General features: G+C 64.2%; 1 protein-coding gene across 3 annotated transcripts in view; it reads left to right on the top strand.

Annotated features, from left to right (window-relative positions):
• ILDR2 (immunoglobulin like domain containing receptor 2) overlaps window positions 1-2,258 on the top strand; it is a 48,214-nt gene extending 45,956 nt beyond the window's left edge. For all 3 annotated transcript variants that reach the window (XM_045838836.1, XM_045838837.1, XM_045838835.1), the window contains 2 exons: window positions 292-883; window positions 2,124-2,258. In XM_045838836.1, coding sequence (XP_045694792.1) covers window positions 292-883; window positions 2,124-2,159 — 628 coding nt within the window. In that variant the 3' untranslated portion in view covers window positions 2,160-2,258. The remainder of the gene's footprint in view (window positions 1-291; window positions 884-2,123) is intronic.
• The last annotated feature ends 13,661 nt before the right edge of the window (window positions 2,259-15,919 follow it).

Here is a 15,919-nt window from a genome sequence, read left to right as displayed (position 1 = left end):
ACTAAGTGGCCCAGGGGCTCCTTGGCCACAGCCGTGTGACCTGCAAGCCACACCTCCTGTGGGGGCTTGAGGGTGTGAGCAGTGACCCCGGGGCTCCCCACCAGGGGTCACAGATAACAGTCAGGTGGCTGCCCCGTAGGGACCACAAAATGTGTCCCCTCCACCCCATGCCTAACACTGTGGGAGACCCTGTGCGGTGAGAGGTGGGGGTGGGCTGGGACCAGGGCTCGGCCCAGGCAGGTGCTTGCCCCTCGCCTTGCGCGCCGCCTGACCCGTGTCCCGGCTCCGCAGCCAGCAGCGCTCCAAGTCCGAGATGCTGTCGCGGAAGAGCTTCGCCACGGGCGTGCCGGCCGTGTCCATGGACGAGCTGGCCGCCTTCGCCGACTCCTACGCCGCACGGGCCCGCCGAGCGGACGGCAGCCTCGACGCCCGGCCGGGGAGCCGCTTCGAGAGCGCAGAGACGCGGGCGCGCGGGGGTCTCTTCGGGGACGGCCCGCCCGAGGACTACTCGCCCGAGCGGTACTTCGGGGTGCGGAGCCACAGCCGCGAGGCCCCCGCCGACGCCGAGCGCGCCTGGACCCCCGAGGACGCCGCGCTGCCGCGGCTGGTGAGCCTGCCGGCCGCCTGCGAGCACCCGAGCCGCGGGGGCAGCCTGGAGACGCCCGCCCGGCGCGGCGCCCCCTACTACGCCTGGTCGCCGCCGGCCACCTACCGGGCGCGCGCCCCGCACAGCGACGACGACGAGGACGAGGACGCCCCCGACGACGCGCTGCCGCCCTACAGCGAGCACGAGCTGAGCCGGGCGCCGTCCCACCGCGGCCGCGACCTGTCCGGCCACAGCACCTCGGAGAAGAGGCGGAAGAAGGAGCCCGCCAAGAAGCAGGTGGGGTCGCGCGCGCGCGCCGCCGGACCAGGGCCACGTCCAGGGGCTGGGTGGCCAGAGGCGGGGAGCGGGGCGGGTGGCCCCCAGACGCCCGGGGGGGGGGGGCCAAGGGGCGGAGCCCAGCGGCCCGCTTCGGGCGACGCGGGGGTCAGGCTGGCTCCCCAGCGCCCTCTACCGGGCACGCGCGAAGCGAGCAGGGCGCCGCCCGGCCTGGAGAGCGGGAAAAGGCGGGCGTCGCAGGGGTGCAGCTGGGGAGCTGGATCCTGAGCGACCAGCTGTAAGAGGCGTTTAGCATCAGGGACTCCAGGTGCGCCACCCCCGCGGGCCTTAGGTGGGCTTCGGAGGCCGGCCGGCGGAAGGTGCTGCGCATGCCCATATGTGTACCCCCCACCCCCGTTTCCACCCTGGGGTGAGGGTGTGTGACGCGCATCCAGCTCCGGAAGGAGTCCCCGTCCCAGGGAGGGTGAGCGGCTGCGGCTCGTGGAGAAGGACCACTCACAGTTTCTTTCCCCTCTGACGTTTTGCTGAGTGGAGACGGCCGGCGCACGTCTTGGGGAAGCCGGCCTGATCCCGGCCCAGCTCCCTGTCTCCAGTGGGAGGGGCCTTACACAGACCCTGCCGCCTTCTCTCTGAAGGGCGGGGGAGGGGGGGTGCCTCCCCCAGGCCCCAGATACCAGCTCTGGACCTCAGAGCAGCCTTGGGGACACCCACAGATGTCGACAGCGGGCTGCCAGGGGCCTCCGCGCCCACTCTCCAGGCCCCTGCTCAGTCCCCTGCGTCTCCGACCACCCTGCTTCCCCGGTTCCAGTCCAGATGTTTTCTCCCGGGGAGAGCCCGAGCACAGAGAGAGGTTCTGATGGGATGACTGATCCATCCTAAATAAGGGTCTTCCATGGCCCTCCCAGGAGAAGGACGTAGTGACCCATGTCCTGGGAGCAGGGAGGGCGCTTTCCGGGGACACCGGGCCCTCGGCGCCCCGTCCCCAGAGGGGATGTGACGCCGTAAGCTCTGGTTATTCCGTGTCCCCGGAACTCGGCTCTGCCAGACGTTTGCTGTCACCAAGCCAGACGTGGGGACGGCAGCTGCCAGCTGAGGGAAATGCCGTGTCGGGCCGGCCGGGCGTGCACAGGCCGGGGACTCGGCCCGCAGACCCGCCCGCTGCGCCGGGCTGGGCTGGGCTGGGCTGGGCTCCCCTCGCCGGCCTGTGGTCTCACGCTGGGGCCTGTCTGCTCTTCCCCAGAACGACTTTCCGACCAGGATGTCGCTGGTGGTCTGATGCGTGTCCCAGACGTCTCTCTGGACGACTAGAAACCAGACGTGGGTGACGGGGGCCGGACACACACCCAGGAGCCAGCCGGCCCGGGACCTTCTCCGGCCGCCACCTCGGAAGGTTTGCCGATCTTTGCCTTGGCTAGGGGCGGGGGGACCGCACGAGGGAGCTGGCTCCAAACCTCGGTCGCCGGCGCACCCCCTGGAGAAACTCGTCACGGAAACGACTACGCGCCAGAACGTTCCCCGACGTGGAGTTTCTCGGCCACAGGGCCCCCGCCGCCCCGCCTGCTGAGCTGAGCCAGGACGCCTCTCCGAGCCCCACGGGGCGCGCACTCTGGAAGACGCCTCTGCCTGCAGGACGCCTCCCCGCACCTCCCAGCACCAGCCCAAGAGACCGAGGGTCGTCCCCGCCGTCAGGGGGCCGCCTGCCGAGGATGGGAGACCGCCCCCGGCTCAGCATGCCCCTCCCCCCCATCGCCTCCTTCTCACGCGTCGCCAGCTGCTGTCTCACTAGAACCGGAAGGCCCTCCCTGAGCTCCGTGACCGTGGCCTGCCGGACGGTCACAGAAATGACCCCGTGTGCTGTTCTGAACGACAGGTGTCGAGTGGCTGGAGCTCCAGGGAAGAGAGCATGCCCGCTGGGGAAGCCGTCTCGGTGGTTTTCCTTTCCCGTCCGGAGAACGGAGCTGCTCTCTCTCTCTCTCTCTCTCCACTGCACTCGGCTGAGTCCTGGACGCTGAGGGCTCCCCCTCGCCCCCACGGGGGCTGTCTCAGGGGTTGGGGCCACACACGGAGCCCGCCCCCCTCCGCACTCTGGTCGGGCTGTCGTCGGGTGCCTGGTGACAAGTGCTCCGCGCACACACGTGGAAGGGAAGAGGGGGAAAGAAGAGGAAGCGGCGAGCACTTGAGGAGAAGAGAACCTAGGCTCTCACCGCATCTGGAATGCGGCCGTCTTCCCCACCAACTGCACGTGATCTTCCCGGGCGGTCACCACGCGCCGCCGTCCCCGCCCTCGGAGCTCCGCCGTCCCTGCACGCGGGAGACGTGGCCGGGCACCCTGGCCTCGCCGGGCGGCCGCTCCGATGCTTTGGGAGACCAGGTGTGTCGCTTTTCGGGAAGGAGAACTTCCCGTGCCCACTCTCGCCTGAACGATAGGTTTCGCCTCCCAAAGCTGCATCTCCGGATTCGGCATTTTGTGTACACGGCAAAAAAAATGGCCACTCCTCCCTTCCCACCTGGAAGCGCAGTCTGTTTCTCCGCCCCTTGAACCTGGGGTCGGCCAGGTGATGTGATCTGGCCGGCGGCCCAGAGACAAACGGGACGCCACCAGAGACTGGAGAATCCTCGTGCGTGGGGCTCTGGTCCCCTCCTGCGGCTGTCGGGAACCCCGTAGTCGGTGACCCGCCGGTGAACAAGCCAGCCCGTCCTGCCGCGTGAGGACGGAAAGGGGCCCGACCCCCCACCACCCACCCTGACAGCCCTCCCACGCTCGGCTGCGGAGTACCCCCGCACGGGGCCCCCAGCCCAGCAGGAGAGCCGCCCAGCTCGGCTCAGCCCGCACGGCGGGCTCCTGCCCGAGGCCCGAGAAGTTGGCGTGTGCTTTACACGCTCGTCTGTCTTCGAGGAAAAGCCTTCCCTTCTTGTGTCACCGTCAGCCCCGACTCCCCGACTCCCCGACTCCAGCCGACGGCCGGCGTCTCCCAGGCTCCACCTTCTCCGACACGCTTTTCGCCCCGCACTGTTGCGGTTGCGGTGGGCTCCGGCCGCCGGAGGACGCTGGCCTCCCTGTCCCCGCCTCCCACGCTGGTCCATTCTCTGCCTTTGGGTCCGGGGGCAGCCTCTGACCACGGCGTCTTCTCCAGCATCTCCTTGGCCTTCCCCGGACCACCGACGGATGCCACGCCCCCTTCTCGGAGGACCACCCGTGCCCACCACGGCATTTCCAAGTCAGTCGTCCGCGTGCAGTCAGACTAAGGAGGGACAGGTGGGTCGGTGGCCGTCACAGCCTGGGGGAAAACTGGCCCGGCCGAGGACGGACGGCATGGCGGCTCCGGCCCGTCCCGGAGGAGCCAGGAGGACTGCCCAGCCCAGGGCCGGCGCTTCCCAGGCCCGAAGACGGAAGCCACACACGCCTGGGGCTGAGCGTTGGCATCCCAGGCGGCCCTGGCTTCGGAGGGCCTGGTCGGGCCTGCCTGCTCGGGCTGCGGGTCCGACAGAAGCACCGCTTCTCCGTCCCTGGCCTCAGAGGGCAGCGTGCTCGGACGCCTCGGGGAGCTGCAGGAGCCCCCCAAGTTGGGCTTCTCCCCACCGAGGAGCCCCGCCCACCAGCTGCAGAGACCTCGGGAACTGTCTCCTGGCTGGGGATGCGTGCCACTGGGTGCAGGGGGAGGGGAGCAGGGGAGAGAGCAGTTTCCCCAGGAGACCGATGATTCCAGGGGCGACAGAACTACAGACAAGGGAAATACAAAGTCGGTAATGGGCTCACGAAGTCGTCCCCTGCAGGAGGGGGTGGGGTGGGGACCGGGTCGTCCCCCGTAGAGTGACGTGGGTCTCTGGGACTGACGCGCCCTCAGTCGAGGGAGAAGACGGGCTTTTCGGGGTGCATGCGCGCAGGAGAGAGGCTGAGTGGGCGAGGGAAGGCGGAGGCGGCCGCCCGCACCCCGGCTTTTCTGGGTGCGTCCCTTGTCCCTTCTCTCCCGAGCTCGTGCCCTCGGAGGCAGAGCCTGCGACGGTGCTTCCTCCCCAGGTTCCCCCGGGGCGCCGAACACGGTGGGGTAAGGCGAGGCGGGGCCTGTCCCCGGGGCCCTGCGGTGGGGCCGGGAGGGAGAACCCGCCCGAGAAAGAATCGGCAGGCTTCCCGCACAGGAGACGGAAAATGGCTGTGGGCGGGCGACAACAAGCCTAGAGAATTAAAGGTGTTTTTAAAACTTAAATGGGTATAGTTTGATATTTTAGCGCTGTGCAAGTTTGTGCTTCCCTCTTCGTTAGAGATGTGCCCCGTGATCTGAGAAGCCAACATTCAGAACAGACAGAGGTGAATGAGGCTGGGGGGAGGAGGGGGAGGGAGGGGGCCCAGTGGGGTGCCGCTGTGTGTGCCCGTGAGTCACGGTGAGTCAGCGCGAGCGGAAGGAGGGGGCGTGGGTGCAGGCGGCAGGTCCCCTGGGGGAGGAACGGCTTCGCTGCGCCACGCGGAGGCTCATTAGGGAGCTGGGGACATTCGTCATGGAGCTGGCAGACATGCTCCCAGGGCCTCTGTCTCTCGGGCTCGGTTCTGCAGTCCCGAGGGTCGCCGCCGGCCACCCTCACAACACAGAGTGTCCCAGAGATGAGGGGCCCTCACCTCCCTCCCCAGGAGCCTCACTCTGTGCCCGGCATGGGCCCGGGCCCACAGGGGCTGGGGAGGGGACCGCCACGCAGGCCCGAGGCACGTGATGCTGAAGACACCCAGCCCCCCCGCCGCCTACACCGCGGAACGGTCTCGAAGACTTCACACAGCTCGTCTGACTGGACCTCGCCGAGGACAGCCTTGGCTAGAGGCTCGGGTGTGGACAGGGCTGCAGCCAGCCTTTCCTTGGGGCTGGGGAAGCCGTCGCTGCCATCGGTGACGTCCCAGACCTCCTGGGTCTTTAGACTCGAACCTGTACGCCCTTCTACTGGGCTGGTGCTGCCCAGTGCTGCTGACCGCCACGCAAGAGACACAACCGCTGTGGACAACGGCCCCCTGGGCCCCGCCTCGGAGGGGCAGGGGCAGGGGCGGGGCTGGGACTTGCACTGGGACAGGAGCCTGCCCACTGGCACACTGGGAACTGCCACAGTGGATCCCGCCCTGGTGTGGCCCCAGTGGCAGGTGGGACCGAGGCCTCCTCGGGCTCGGAAACTTCTCCTCCAGCATCCTGGCGCAGTCCCTCCCACTCCCTTGGGGCCGGCGGCCTGGCGGTGACGGCGGTGACTGGCTCGCCGGGGTCCAGCGGCAGAAGGAGCAGAGAAAGGAAAGCTGGGGGCACCCCAAGGCCCCTCCCAGACGCTCCCACCCCAGCACAGGGTGGCGACAGCCTCCCTCCGACCTGGGGCCGAGGGTTACAGGTAACGTCCTCATTTCCCTCCTTGGTCGTCTGAGCGATTGCGACCAGGAAGCACAGAGACTGCTGGGGAAGCGGCAAAAACGAATCCTTTTCCGAAGCAGTCGCACTGTCAGGCTGCTGGCCTGCACCCACTCCCGCCTCAGGAGCCACCTTGGGGCGGGTGCGGAGAATAAAGTCTGCACTCCGGACCCTTCCAGACTCCGGGCCAGCGCCACCAGAGTCTCACAGGCGTCTGGCCCTGCACGGTGGGATAGAGAGACCCACTCTCACCCACGCAGGGGCCCGGGTGCTCCCAGCGCCCAGCTTCTTCCTGCCGGGACCCCGCCTCCTCCCTCCCGGGAAGCCGGGCAGCGAGGCCCCACGACCGGGGCTGTGCACGTCCGGGGGTGGCGGCGAGAGGGGCTGTGAGCTGCCGCCGGCAGCGGCCAAGCTTCTGCTCTGCCCCGGGCGTGGGAAGCAGGCTGCCACTCACACTCGCGTGGTTTTCACGGTGTGCTGCTGTTCGCACACCACTTCCACGCGTGTTATCCCATGGATCTGTGAGGTTACAAGAGGCGGAGTGACTTGTTGTGGTCAGGTGACTTTTCCAAACCTAGAGCCACCTGGCTGGTGTAGCTCAGTGGATTGAGCGCGGGCTGCGAACCAAAGCATCGCAGGTTCGATTCCCAGTCAGGGCACATGCCTGGGTTGCAGTCCACAACACCTAGTGACTGCACATTGATGTTTCTCTCTCTTTCTCCCTCCCTTCCCGCTCTAAAGATAAATAAATAAAATCTTTAAAAAAAACAAACAAACCCTGGAGCCAGGCCTCCTGACTGTGCAGGCTCCGCCCCAGTCCCCCGAGGGCCGGGGGGCCGGCTGACCCTCGGCGCGGCCACACGCAGGTGAGCTCGATGGTCACGCCAGGCCACCTGTGCGAAGCTGCAAACACAGACGCGCTGCTCCGTCCTACCAGGCCCCGCCCCTCGAGGGCGGACGTGACCGGGACTCCGCCCAGCCCCCCGCGCTGTCGGGGGAGGGCCCGGGGACACGTGCTTCAGAAGTCAGAACCCTTCCCGAGGAAGCACCTCTGAGCCAAAACCCAAGTTCATGTAGACTGGGAGTTCTGGGGCGTGGAGGCGACCTGCTTCCAGGCAGAGAGAACCGCCTGGCACCTCGTCTGCCTTGGGCGGGGCGGGGCGGGGCGGGGCGGGGGGTTCTGCTAGGACCAGGAGCGGCCGGTGCGGAGGGAGACCGTGACGCCACTCACGGCAGCGTCTCGGGCGAGTCTGCTGGTGGGGCTGCACCGATTTCTCCCGGGAAGGCCGAAAGGAGCAAACCTCCTCACTCGCTGTGGCTTTCTGAAAAAGCCACCTCCTCGGCCAAGGTCTTAGACATCGTACCCCGAGAGGACCTCCCACGTGGGACGGTGAAAACAGGACACAGGCGGGGGGGTGGGGCGGCGAGGAGGTGCACCCCGAGAGTCACCCGCCGTTGGGCTTCCTGCCTTGCCTGTGGCATCCGCCCTGAAACGCCTGTGTCTCCTGCCCAGGAGTTTTTTCTTGGTGTCCGACGTACACAGTGAATTGGGTTTTAAACTTCAATGAAGCTCTTTCCACCTCCCTTTGCTGTTTGTTGAGAAGCCGCCATTCACACAACTCTGTCCAATCGTGATCTGACGTTCGGTGGCCGCAGCAGACACACAGAAGCCACACGCTGCCCGGCCTGCCAGGTTGGTTTACGCCCTGGGGTGGGGGGGGGGTGGGGGGGTAAGTAAACCCAGGGCTGACGGAGCATCAGGCAGCTTTTCACCGAGTCCTAGGAGCTGCGCGCCGGATCAATTCCATGCGCTGCTCTGCACAGACCACCGAACCTTCAGGGGAAGGCGACACGTAGGAAAGCTGGACGACGTGGTGGCCCCTGGCGTGTTCTCAGAAAGGGCACGTGTGGCCTGGCTGGGTGGCTCAGCTGGTTGGAACATCCTCCTGGGCACCAGAGGGTTGCAGGTTCGATCCCCAGTCAGGGCACGTGCAGGAGGTGATGTTTCTCTCTCACACCAGGGCTTCTCTCTTTCTCTCTAAAACCAAGAAATGTATCCTTGGTAAGGACTTAAAAACTTTTTTTTAAAAAGCGGGTACACACGAGTGTGCCTGCTAGAAATGGCACTTGATCTGTCACTCAGGCTTTCTCGTCTCCTCAGGTGGTTTGTCGTGTGGGGCTGGGGACCCGTGTTTGGTAGAAGGCCACTTCACGTGGGTGCCAGTGGGGAAGGACCTTTCTTGCTCCTTAGCTGTCCCCTCTCTCTTCATTAGGCCCCACAGGGACACAGCCACCCCGGGGGCCCGAGAGGAATGAGTTATTGAGTGGAGAAGGCATGGAAAGGAGAAGGGGGGGTGGGAATCTAGGCGGCACAAGCGTTTCTCCCTCATGCAAACCTCCAGACTAGAGTGAGCCCCCGGGAGGGGAGAGTAAGACCCTCTGCCTTTCCATATGGCTCAGAGTTGGATCCTTATGGAAGAATCGCTGTCCTAATTTCAGAAATAAGACACTTGGGGAGAGTTCAAAGTAAACAGAAGAAACTATGAATCCAGATACATTCGTGAAGCAAGGAAGGGCTAGACCTGTGGGATGGATCAGGAGCAGACAATTGCGGGGAAAAACAAGTTACTTTATGTCTACACCTTGTTTATTCCCCTTTGTTAAGTGTGAAGGTCATTTTTATGTACAGTCAAGAAATAAACAAGTAGGCTGATTTCGGGTCCTAAAAAGTCTTGGCAGAGACACCCTAATAATGCTCACCCCTTTGTTTAGGTGAAATTATGTTTTCTGTTGCGCTGGCAGGAGCTGTCCAGGTGGCCAGGTGGCCAGGTGGCCAGGTAGCCAGGTAGCCAGCAGAGCTCAGAGAAGGGGAGTGAGTTAGCCTGCAGCGCCACCTAGTGGCAGCCCTCGAAAGCACGGCTCCAGTGCGAACTTGCCGGGGCTCGGGTGTTGAATGGAATTGTTGATGGATTCTCAGAAAGGTCTTGTATGAATCGGCTTTGGACACATCGAGGAGGTGCGTTAGGAGTCCTTCATTTAGAAGTGGTGAGCTTCTCTGTGTGTTTTGGAGTTTTCGGCCTTGCCATGCTGTGTTTTCAGGGCGGCATTCTGTGGGTGTCCCGTGGGGAAACATCTCACGTTTCTGGCCTGGGACTTCCAGGCGGGAGTGAGGCGCGCCCCTCCCTTGGGGGGGAGCTATTTCTGAACGTGCCTTTAGCGCCTTCGCGTCACAGGCTCTCTGTGAGGTGGGCCCGGAGCCCGATGCTGCAGGGTCACCTGATGCAAGCGAATCTCTCGCCGACAAGCACAACTTGTGTCCTTGCACTCGGCAACCCAACAGTCCAGCCCCCGGCTTTCTGGGAAAGGATGAGTCCAGTCTCCACCTCTCTCTCGCCCTCTCGTTCTCACCCTCACCGTCTTTGAAAACACGCAGAGAAGATCCCATAGTGTCTGATATTAAAACACTTTTTAAAAAAGCAATCCTTGCTTTCAGAGGACGTTTTCTCGCCTGTGTCCACATGTCTGGGCAGCACCCGTGCAGTCTCCCAGCTCATGTCGTTCCTTCCAGAGCAGAGGGGGCAGATTAGACGTGTGTGCCAGCTTCCGTCTGCCACCGTCCCTGTAAGAGGCCTTTCTTTTCTTTGTTCAGCCGAATGGGGTTCGTGTGGAAGGGGTGGCACGGCCACCCGCCCACCCCCTCGGCCTCTCGGTGTGGGTGCGGCGGTCCAAGCAGCTGCTCCCTCTCATTCCGTCACGCCAGGGGGACAGCCAGAGGGGTCGCACTGAGGGGCCGCCCCGTGGCAGTGGTGTTAGTAAAAGTCGTTGGATTGCCAAGGACGGAGAGGCGGCTCAGACTCGCTGAGGGGAAGGAAAGATCCCGGGACGGCTTGGGGCTGGAGGAAGAGCTGCGGGAACGGATGGGGATTCGGGCCTCGACGGAGTCAGATCCTCCGTGTCTTCCCGCATTTACATTTCCCCCAGGGCGGGGTGTGGGGGGGCGCGGACCCCCTCTGCCACTCACAGTCCAAGAGCCTCCGTCTTCCAGGCCCACGGAGGGCCTTCCCCGTGGGTGCTGTCCCGGAAAGGTGGTGGGTGGCCCGCCTTGGTCGCGCGCCCACCTGCGAGCCAGTCATCGTGGTGGGGAGATGGCGAGCCCATCTCCGCCCAGGAGGGGGGGATCCTGTGCTGGACTGGACCGTGGCTTGGCAGGGGTCCCCAAAGGAGAGGGGAGGTGTTATCTCCAGAAGCGGGAACCGGGGGGCTGGGCAGACAGAACCCAACACCAGCCATGCCCCGCACCCCAAGAGACTCTTACCCAAGGATCCAGGGACCCCGCACCACCCTCAGACACGGCGCCCCAGCCCAGGATACCGGGGGGCTGCTTTCACGGCAGTTCCGGGGAGACCCCACCAGAGCCGGCTGCCTACCCGGGCGCCTCCCTGGTTACGCCCGCTCGTTCTGAACTCAGGAATCCGTCTCCGTGCCCGCCTTCGTGAGGACTGTGACCTCTGCCCTGGGGTCTCCTACCTGACACCCTCCCTTCTCCCCCCACCCCCGGGCTTGTCCCTAATAAGGCCACTCCGCTGCCTCAAGTTCTGGATAGTGCCAAGAAGAACGCTCGATGTGGGGTGAGGGGCCCTCTTGTCCAAGTCCCACAGACCTGGGGGCCCCCCCTCCACCTGTCCATCCTCTGCTGTCCGAGGCAGACAGGAGAACTCACTGGGCTCGCCAGCACCCGAAGGTCACGCCGCCGCCCCTCCTGGTGCAAAGGTGAGTGCCCATGCATCGCACACGGTCCCTTCTGGTCCCACGGCCTCTGTCGTTCCCGCTCTGGGGGCGGCCGGCACCTTGGTGCTGCCTTCTCTCCGGGAGGGTGCGGGCGGGCGGCGGCACTGTCCCCACGCCTCCGGGCCCCAGGCCAAGCTGCAGCCTCTCGCTGGGCTCCCGGGAACCCTGCATCTGGGCGTCACGTGTCCCTCAGAGCCCACACGTGACCTGTGATCTTCATATGCACAGGCATGTGGCCTCGGTCACAGAGCACAGCACTATGCCACCTTAAGCCATGAATGCTGGACGGGACATTTGTTGACCAAAAAAACAATACTTGGTTTTTTGACATATATATTGTGTCTTCCTATGATGGCAGCAAGGGGGGGAGGAACTGTTTAGCTCACAGAACGGTCGCCGTGGCAACCGGAGCCCGCATCATCACTATGGTGACCCAGTGCTTGAAACTGTGACTGCCGGGACCCTGTGGGCCGGCCGGGGCGGATTCTGAGGAAGGGGAAGAGCCGAGTCTCGGGTGTTTCCCAGCGACGCCGGTCGGGGTTGCGGCCTCGCTGCTTCCTGGGGTTCCGTGTGCGGGCGGGAGGCTGCAGGCGGGACGGACGGTCCGCAGACAACGCGGATTAACACGGGCGCGCGCTCCAGTCGGTCAGCGCTCTGGCGCAGGCGCCAGCCGGGGAAGAGCCTTCTGCTCATGGACGGCTCCCCGAGGGGGTATGCGCCTGGCGTCCTGGGCCTCCGAGCCCCAGGCTGCTGGGTCACGGAGGTGGGTGGGGGGAGGCCGCCCTGCCGCAGTCACGGAGACCTCTGCACGACCGACACCCGAGGCCAAGGAGACGCTTACACACGGGTGGGGGCGGGGCTCTGCTGGGAAGGGGGAGGCGACCGGGGCCTGAGCCGCACACGCTCGAGCTGCAGCGGTCCTCACGTTCGTCCCACATCCTTGCTGAGACTTAACTCTGGTTCCTATCCATTAGCCTCCGTAAAGCTGGTTTCCTTATACACCATTTCGCTGCGGTTCCAAGCACCTAGGGGCCGCGTTAAGGGAGGAGTTGCTGTATTTGATCACGGCCAGTACGGGGAAGGCCTCGCCTGCTCCTCAGCACAGGGGAGGCCCAACTGGGCACCGTGTCCAGGCAGCCCTGCCGGCCGCCCTCTCACACAGAACCTCCGGCCTCGCTTCCACGGGCTCTGGTGCCTCAGATAGTTCTGGGGGTACTGGGGTCCAGAGGTTCTGAGTCACTCTGGGTCACCACTGTCTTTCTGCCCCTTCCTGGCCCTGCCTGTGGTCACACAGCCCGTGCCACGCTGGCCCCCGCCTGCCACGCCCAGCCACCACATCCGCCTAAACACGGCCACTGCCCCTGTTCGCCTGGCCACCTCAGACTCTCTTCTGGGCCCCACACTACAGGAAAACGCAGTTTACACTTTGGGTGTGATTTTTTTCTTTTTTTAAAGATTTTATGTATTTATTCACAGAGAAGGGAAGGGAGGGAGAAAGAGAGAGAAAGCCGATGTGCTAGAGATGCATCGATCGATTGCCTCTTGAGCGCCCCCAACTGGAGTCCTGGCCTGCAACCCAGGCGTGTGCCCTGACCGGGGATTGAACCGGCGACCTTTTGGTTTGCAGGCCGGCAGGTGTGAATTTTCTTAACGCTCAAGGATAACCAAAGGGACTGGCCACCAGAGGAGCCAGGTCACCCTCGCAGACTGCTGCTAGGCCCAGGCTCGACCTCCGCCGTGTGACAGAGGCCAGCTGACCTCCAGGCTGGAATGCCCCAACACGCTTGTGTTCCTTTTCAGTAAGCGAGCTTGCGAAATCCCTGTGTGAGGCAGCGGAACTTGCCTCCCTGAGCTCGGCCAGGTGAGCACGCGGCCTCTGCAGGGACGCCGGTGCTCGCCGGCCCACGGGCCTCGGCCCGGGCGGGGGCCGCAGGGGCCTCACACCGAGAAGCGCCTGCTGGGGTGCCGTGGAACCGCAAGGAATGAGTGCACCTTGGAGTCACCTGCAGGGCCGTGGACAGCGCCGGCAGCGGGGTTCCCTTCCCCAGACGTTTGGACTCACCCAGTCTGGGGTGTGGCCTGGGGGTGGAGACCCAACTTCCCCCAGCCACTCTCACGCCAAAGATGAGGGACTGCTGTTCTCAAAGTTGCAATGGGACAAAGGAGACAGAAATGGTTCTCTGGCAGAGCGACAGTGCAGCCGTGTTCGGCCCCATCGGGTTCCCGAAATGGAGAGCAGACACCCCCCATCTTCCAAAGGCCCCCGGGCCCCCACAGCCGCCAGCTGGGGCGGGATCCGGCCGAGCTCCAGCCCCACCGGGTCACCCTGTAGCCTCAGGGCAGCAATGTGGGAGCCCCGGCTGCCCCTCCGGTGGGCGGGCGAGCGGTGACAGCCGTCACTGATTGCCGACCAGGGCCTGGTGGGGAAGTGGCCTCACAGTGGGCGTCCTGCTCTCTCTCCTGGGCTGCGAGCTCAGAGCTGGGGACGCTGCCTTCAGCACAGCACTCCCCGCGCGCAGGCCGCTGGGTCCTGAGCCCCCAGAGTGTGCCCAAACGCAGCGGCCGGTCATGTTCTTCCCGCACGTCACAGCCCCGTCTGGAATCTGGCGATGATTTTGAGCCCCCGCCACCGGGGACCTTGGGGTGGCCTAATGCCCACTGGAGTGGGCGCCCTCCTCTGACATTCCTGGAGGGTCAGAGAACCCTCACCATTGGATGGCCTTGGAGTGTGAGTCGGAAGGCTGGGGACCCCAGGGCCCCCTTCTAATCCAGAGGAGGGATGCGCACCCGTCAGGTGGCCACCCGCGCACCCTAGACCGCGGAGCCATGGACGCAGGACAGGGGCGTATCGCCCCCTGGTGGCGGCCGAGCAGACGGCAGCCGGCGAGGCGTTGCTGCACGCCCCGCCCAGGCGGCCTCTCTTCCTCCAGGTGCTGCGGGGACCGCTGCGTGGCGGCAGGGGCCCGCTCCGCGCCTTCGCGTGGTTTCTCTGAGGCAGCAGCTCTAACCCTGCGCACGGCCGGCTCCGAGCCGCAGAAAGATTCCTTCCGCAAAGCCAGCCGCCTGCCCCCGTTTCTTTGCAGGCGGCAGCATTTGCAACCTGGGGGCGCAAGGCGCAGGCGCCCAGATCTTCCCGAAGCTGTCCCTGGGAGCCAGGCGCGGGCATCAAGGTGGGTCCCCCCACGGGACTTGGGCCGCCTGCACCTCCAGAACTGCTGGGTTCGTACATTTGGGGGAGCCCAGGGCGCACGGGTCGCCGCGCGAGATTCCACGTGGGCCAGGGGTGCGGGGACCCAACCAGCGCGCGGGCGGCGAGGACTCCCAACACTCGCGTGAGGTCGCCGCCTTCCCGTCCCCGGGGGCTGCCCGGGATGGGGGTCGGCGGTCTCTGCGCAGAGACGACTGGGGCTGCTCTGGAGCCCGCGGCGGGCACTCTTTCCGGCGCCTGGACCCCGACTCCAGACCGGCGACAGCTCGCGCTGCGCGGAGGAGCCTGGGCACCCACACTGGCTCCAACTCAGGAACCTACACCGCCTCTTCAGAAAGAAGTGGCCGGAAAACTGGGACCCAGCAGGAGAGCACCCGCAGTCCAGGCCTCGCTTCTTCACGAGACCGTCCTGCGTTTCCTCTGGGATCCAGTCGCCGAGAATAAGGCCACCCTCCGAGGTGTCCGGAAACTGGGACTGCGTCGGGGGTCCACCGATACGCAGAGAAGGGCAGCGCCGATCGTCCTGAGCGGCCCACCCCCAGGGGCCCGTCCTCCCGGCCAAAAAGGAGCACACAGACAACTTCAAGAGAAGGGAACCATATACAGAAAAATGCACTGATGAACAACAATAACTCAAGAAGAGAGAGAGAGAGAGACACCAAATAACCAGGGAATTGAATTGGAAAAAAAAATGTAAAAACCTGCCCTGCTCTCCACCACAGCCCGCTCACACAGATTCATGGAGAATTTTCTCCCAATCTCAAAGAACAAAGACGCCCCTCCCTTTTTTAAGCATCCTTTCGGGGAACAGGAAAAGTAGGAAAACTGCCCCCCCCACCTCATCAATGTTTACACCCAGTTCTGTTTACACCCAATGTTCTGTGGCAACTCATTCAGTGTTTACACCCAGACAAGGAAAAGGACTCGAAAGTTGGGACCAACATTCCTTATGACCACAGACGCCAGAACTGTAAACGCAGTCTCGTCAAATCGAATACAGCAGTGGGTTTTAAAAACACATCCCAACCAGCCCTGGCTGGCGTAGGTCAGTGGATTGAGCGCGGGCTGAGAACCAAAGTGTCACAGGTTCGATTCCTGGTCAGGGCACATGCCTGGGTTGCAGGCCATGACCCCCAGCAACTGTACTTTGATGTTTCTCTCTCTCTCTCTATCTCTCTCTCTCCCCCTCCCTTCCCTCTCTAAAAATAAATTTAAAAATCTTAAAAAAAAACACATCCCAACCAAGGAGGATCATCCCAGAAATACAGGAGTGATCTAACATCAGAAGAATATCTGTGTCATTCAACACATGGAAGAAGTCAACGAGAAAAATGAGGCGGCCCTTGGAACAGATGCAGAAACACGCCGACACACGTGATGATTCCCCGGGAAGCGCTCAGCCCCCGAGGAGTAAAGGGCATTTTCCCAAGTTCACGGCCAAAGCCAGACGTAGGGGTGAAAGCGTCTGGGCCAGGGCCATGCACCTGGAACAGAGGGCCTGGCCTTGAGCTCTTCAGCCCGGCTGCCACTAGCTGCGGGCGGGTGTTCAAGTTTAAGTGTCATCAGGACTCAGTTCCTGGGGCTCAGAAGCTGAATTTGGAGGGCTGAGCAGCCCCCTGTGGCTACCGGACCCGACCACTCAGCCACAGAACTGTTCGATCGGACACT

Source organism: Phyllostomus hastatus, unplaced genomic scaffold (genome assembly GCF_019186645.2).
Source record: "Phyllostomus hastatus isolate PE091 unplaced genomic scaffold, TTU_PhHast_1.1 phas_contig_283, whole genome shotgun sequence".
NCBI classification, from domain to species: Eukaryota; Metazoa; Chordata; class Mammalia; order Chiroptera; family Phyllostomidae; genus Phyllostomus; species Phyllostomus hastatus.
Note: the sequence above shows the minus strand (reverse complement) of the source record. Positions and strands in the feature narration are given on the sequence as shown.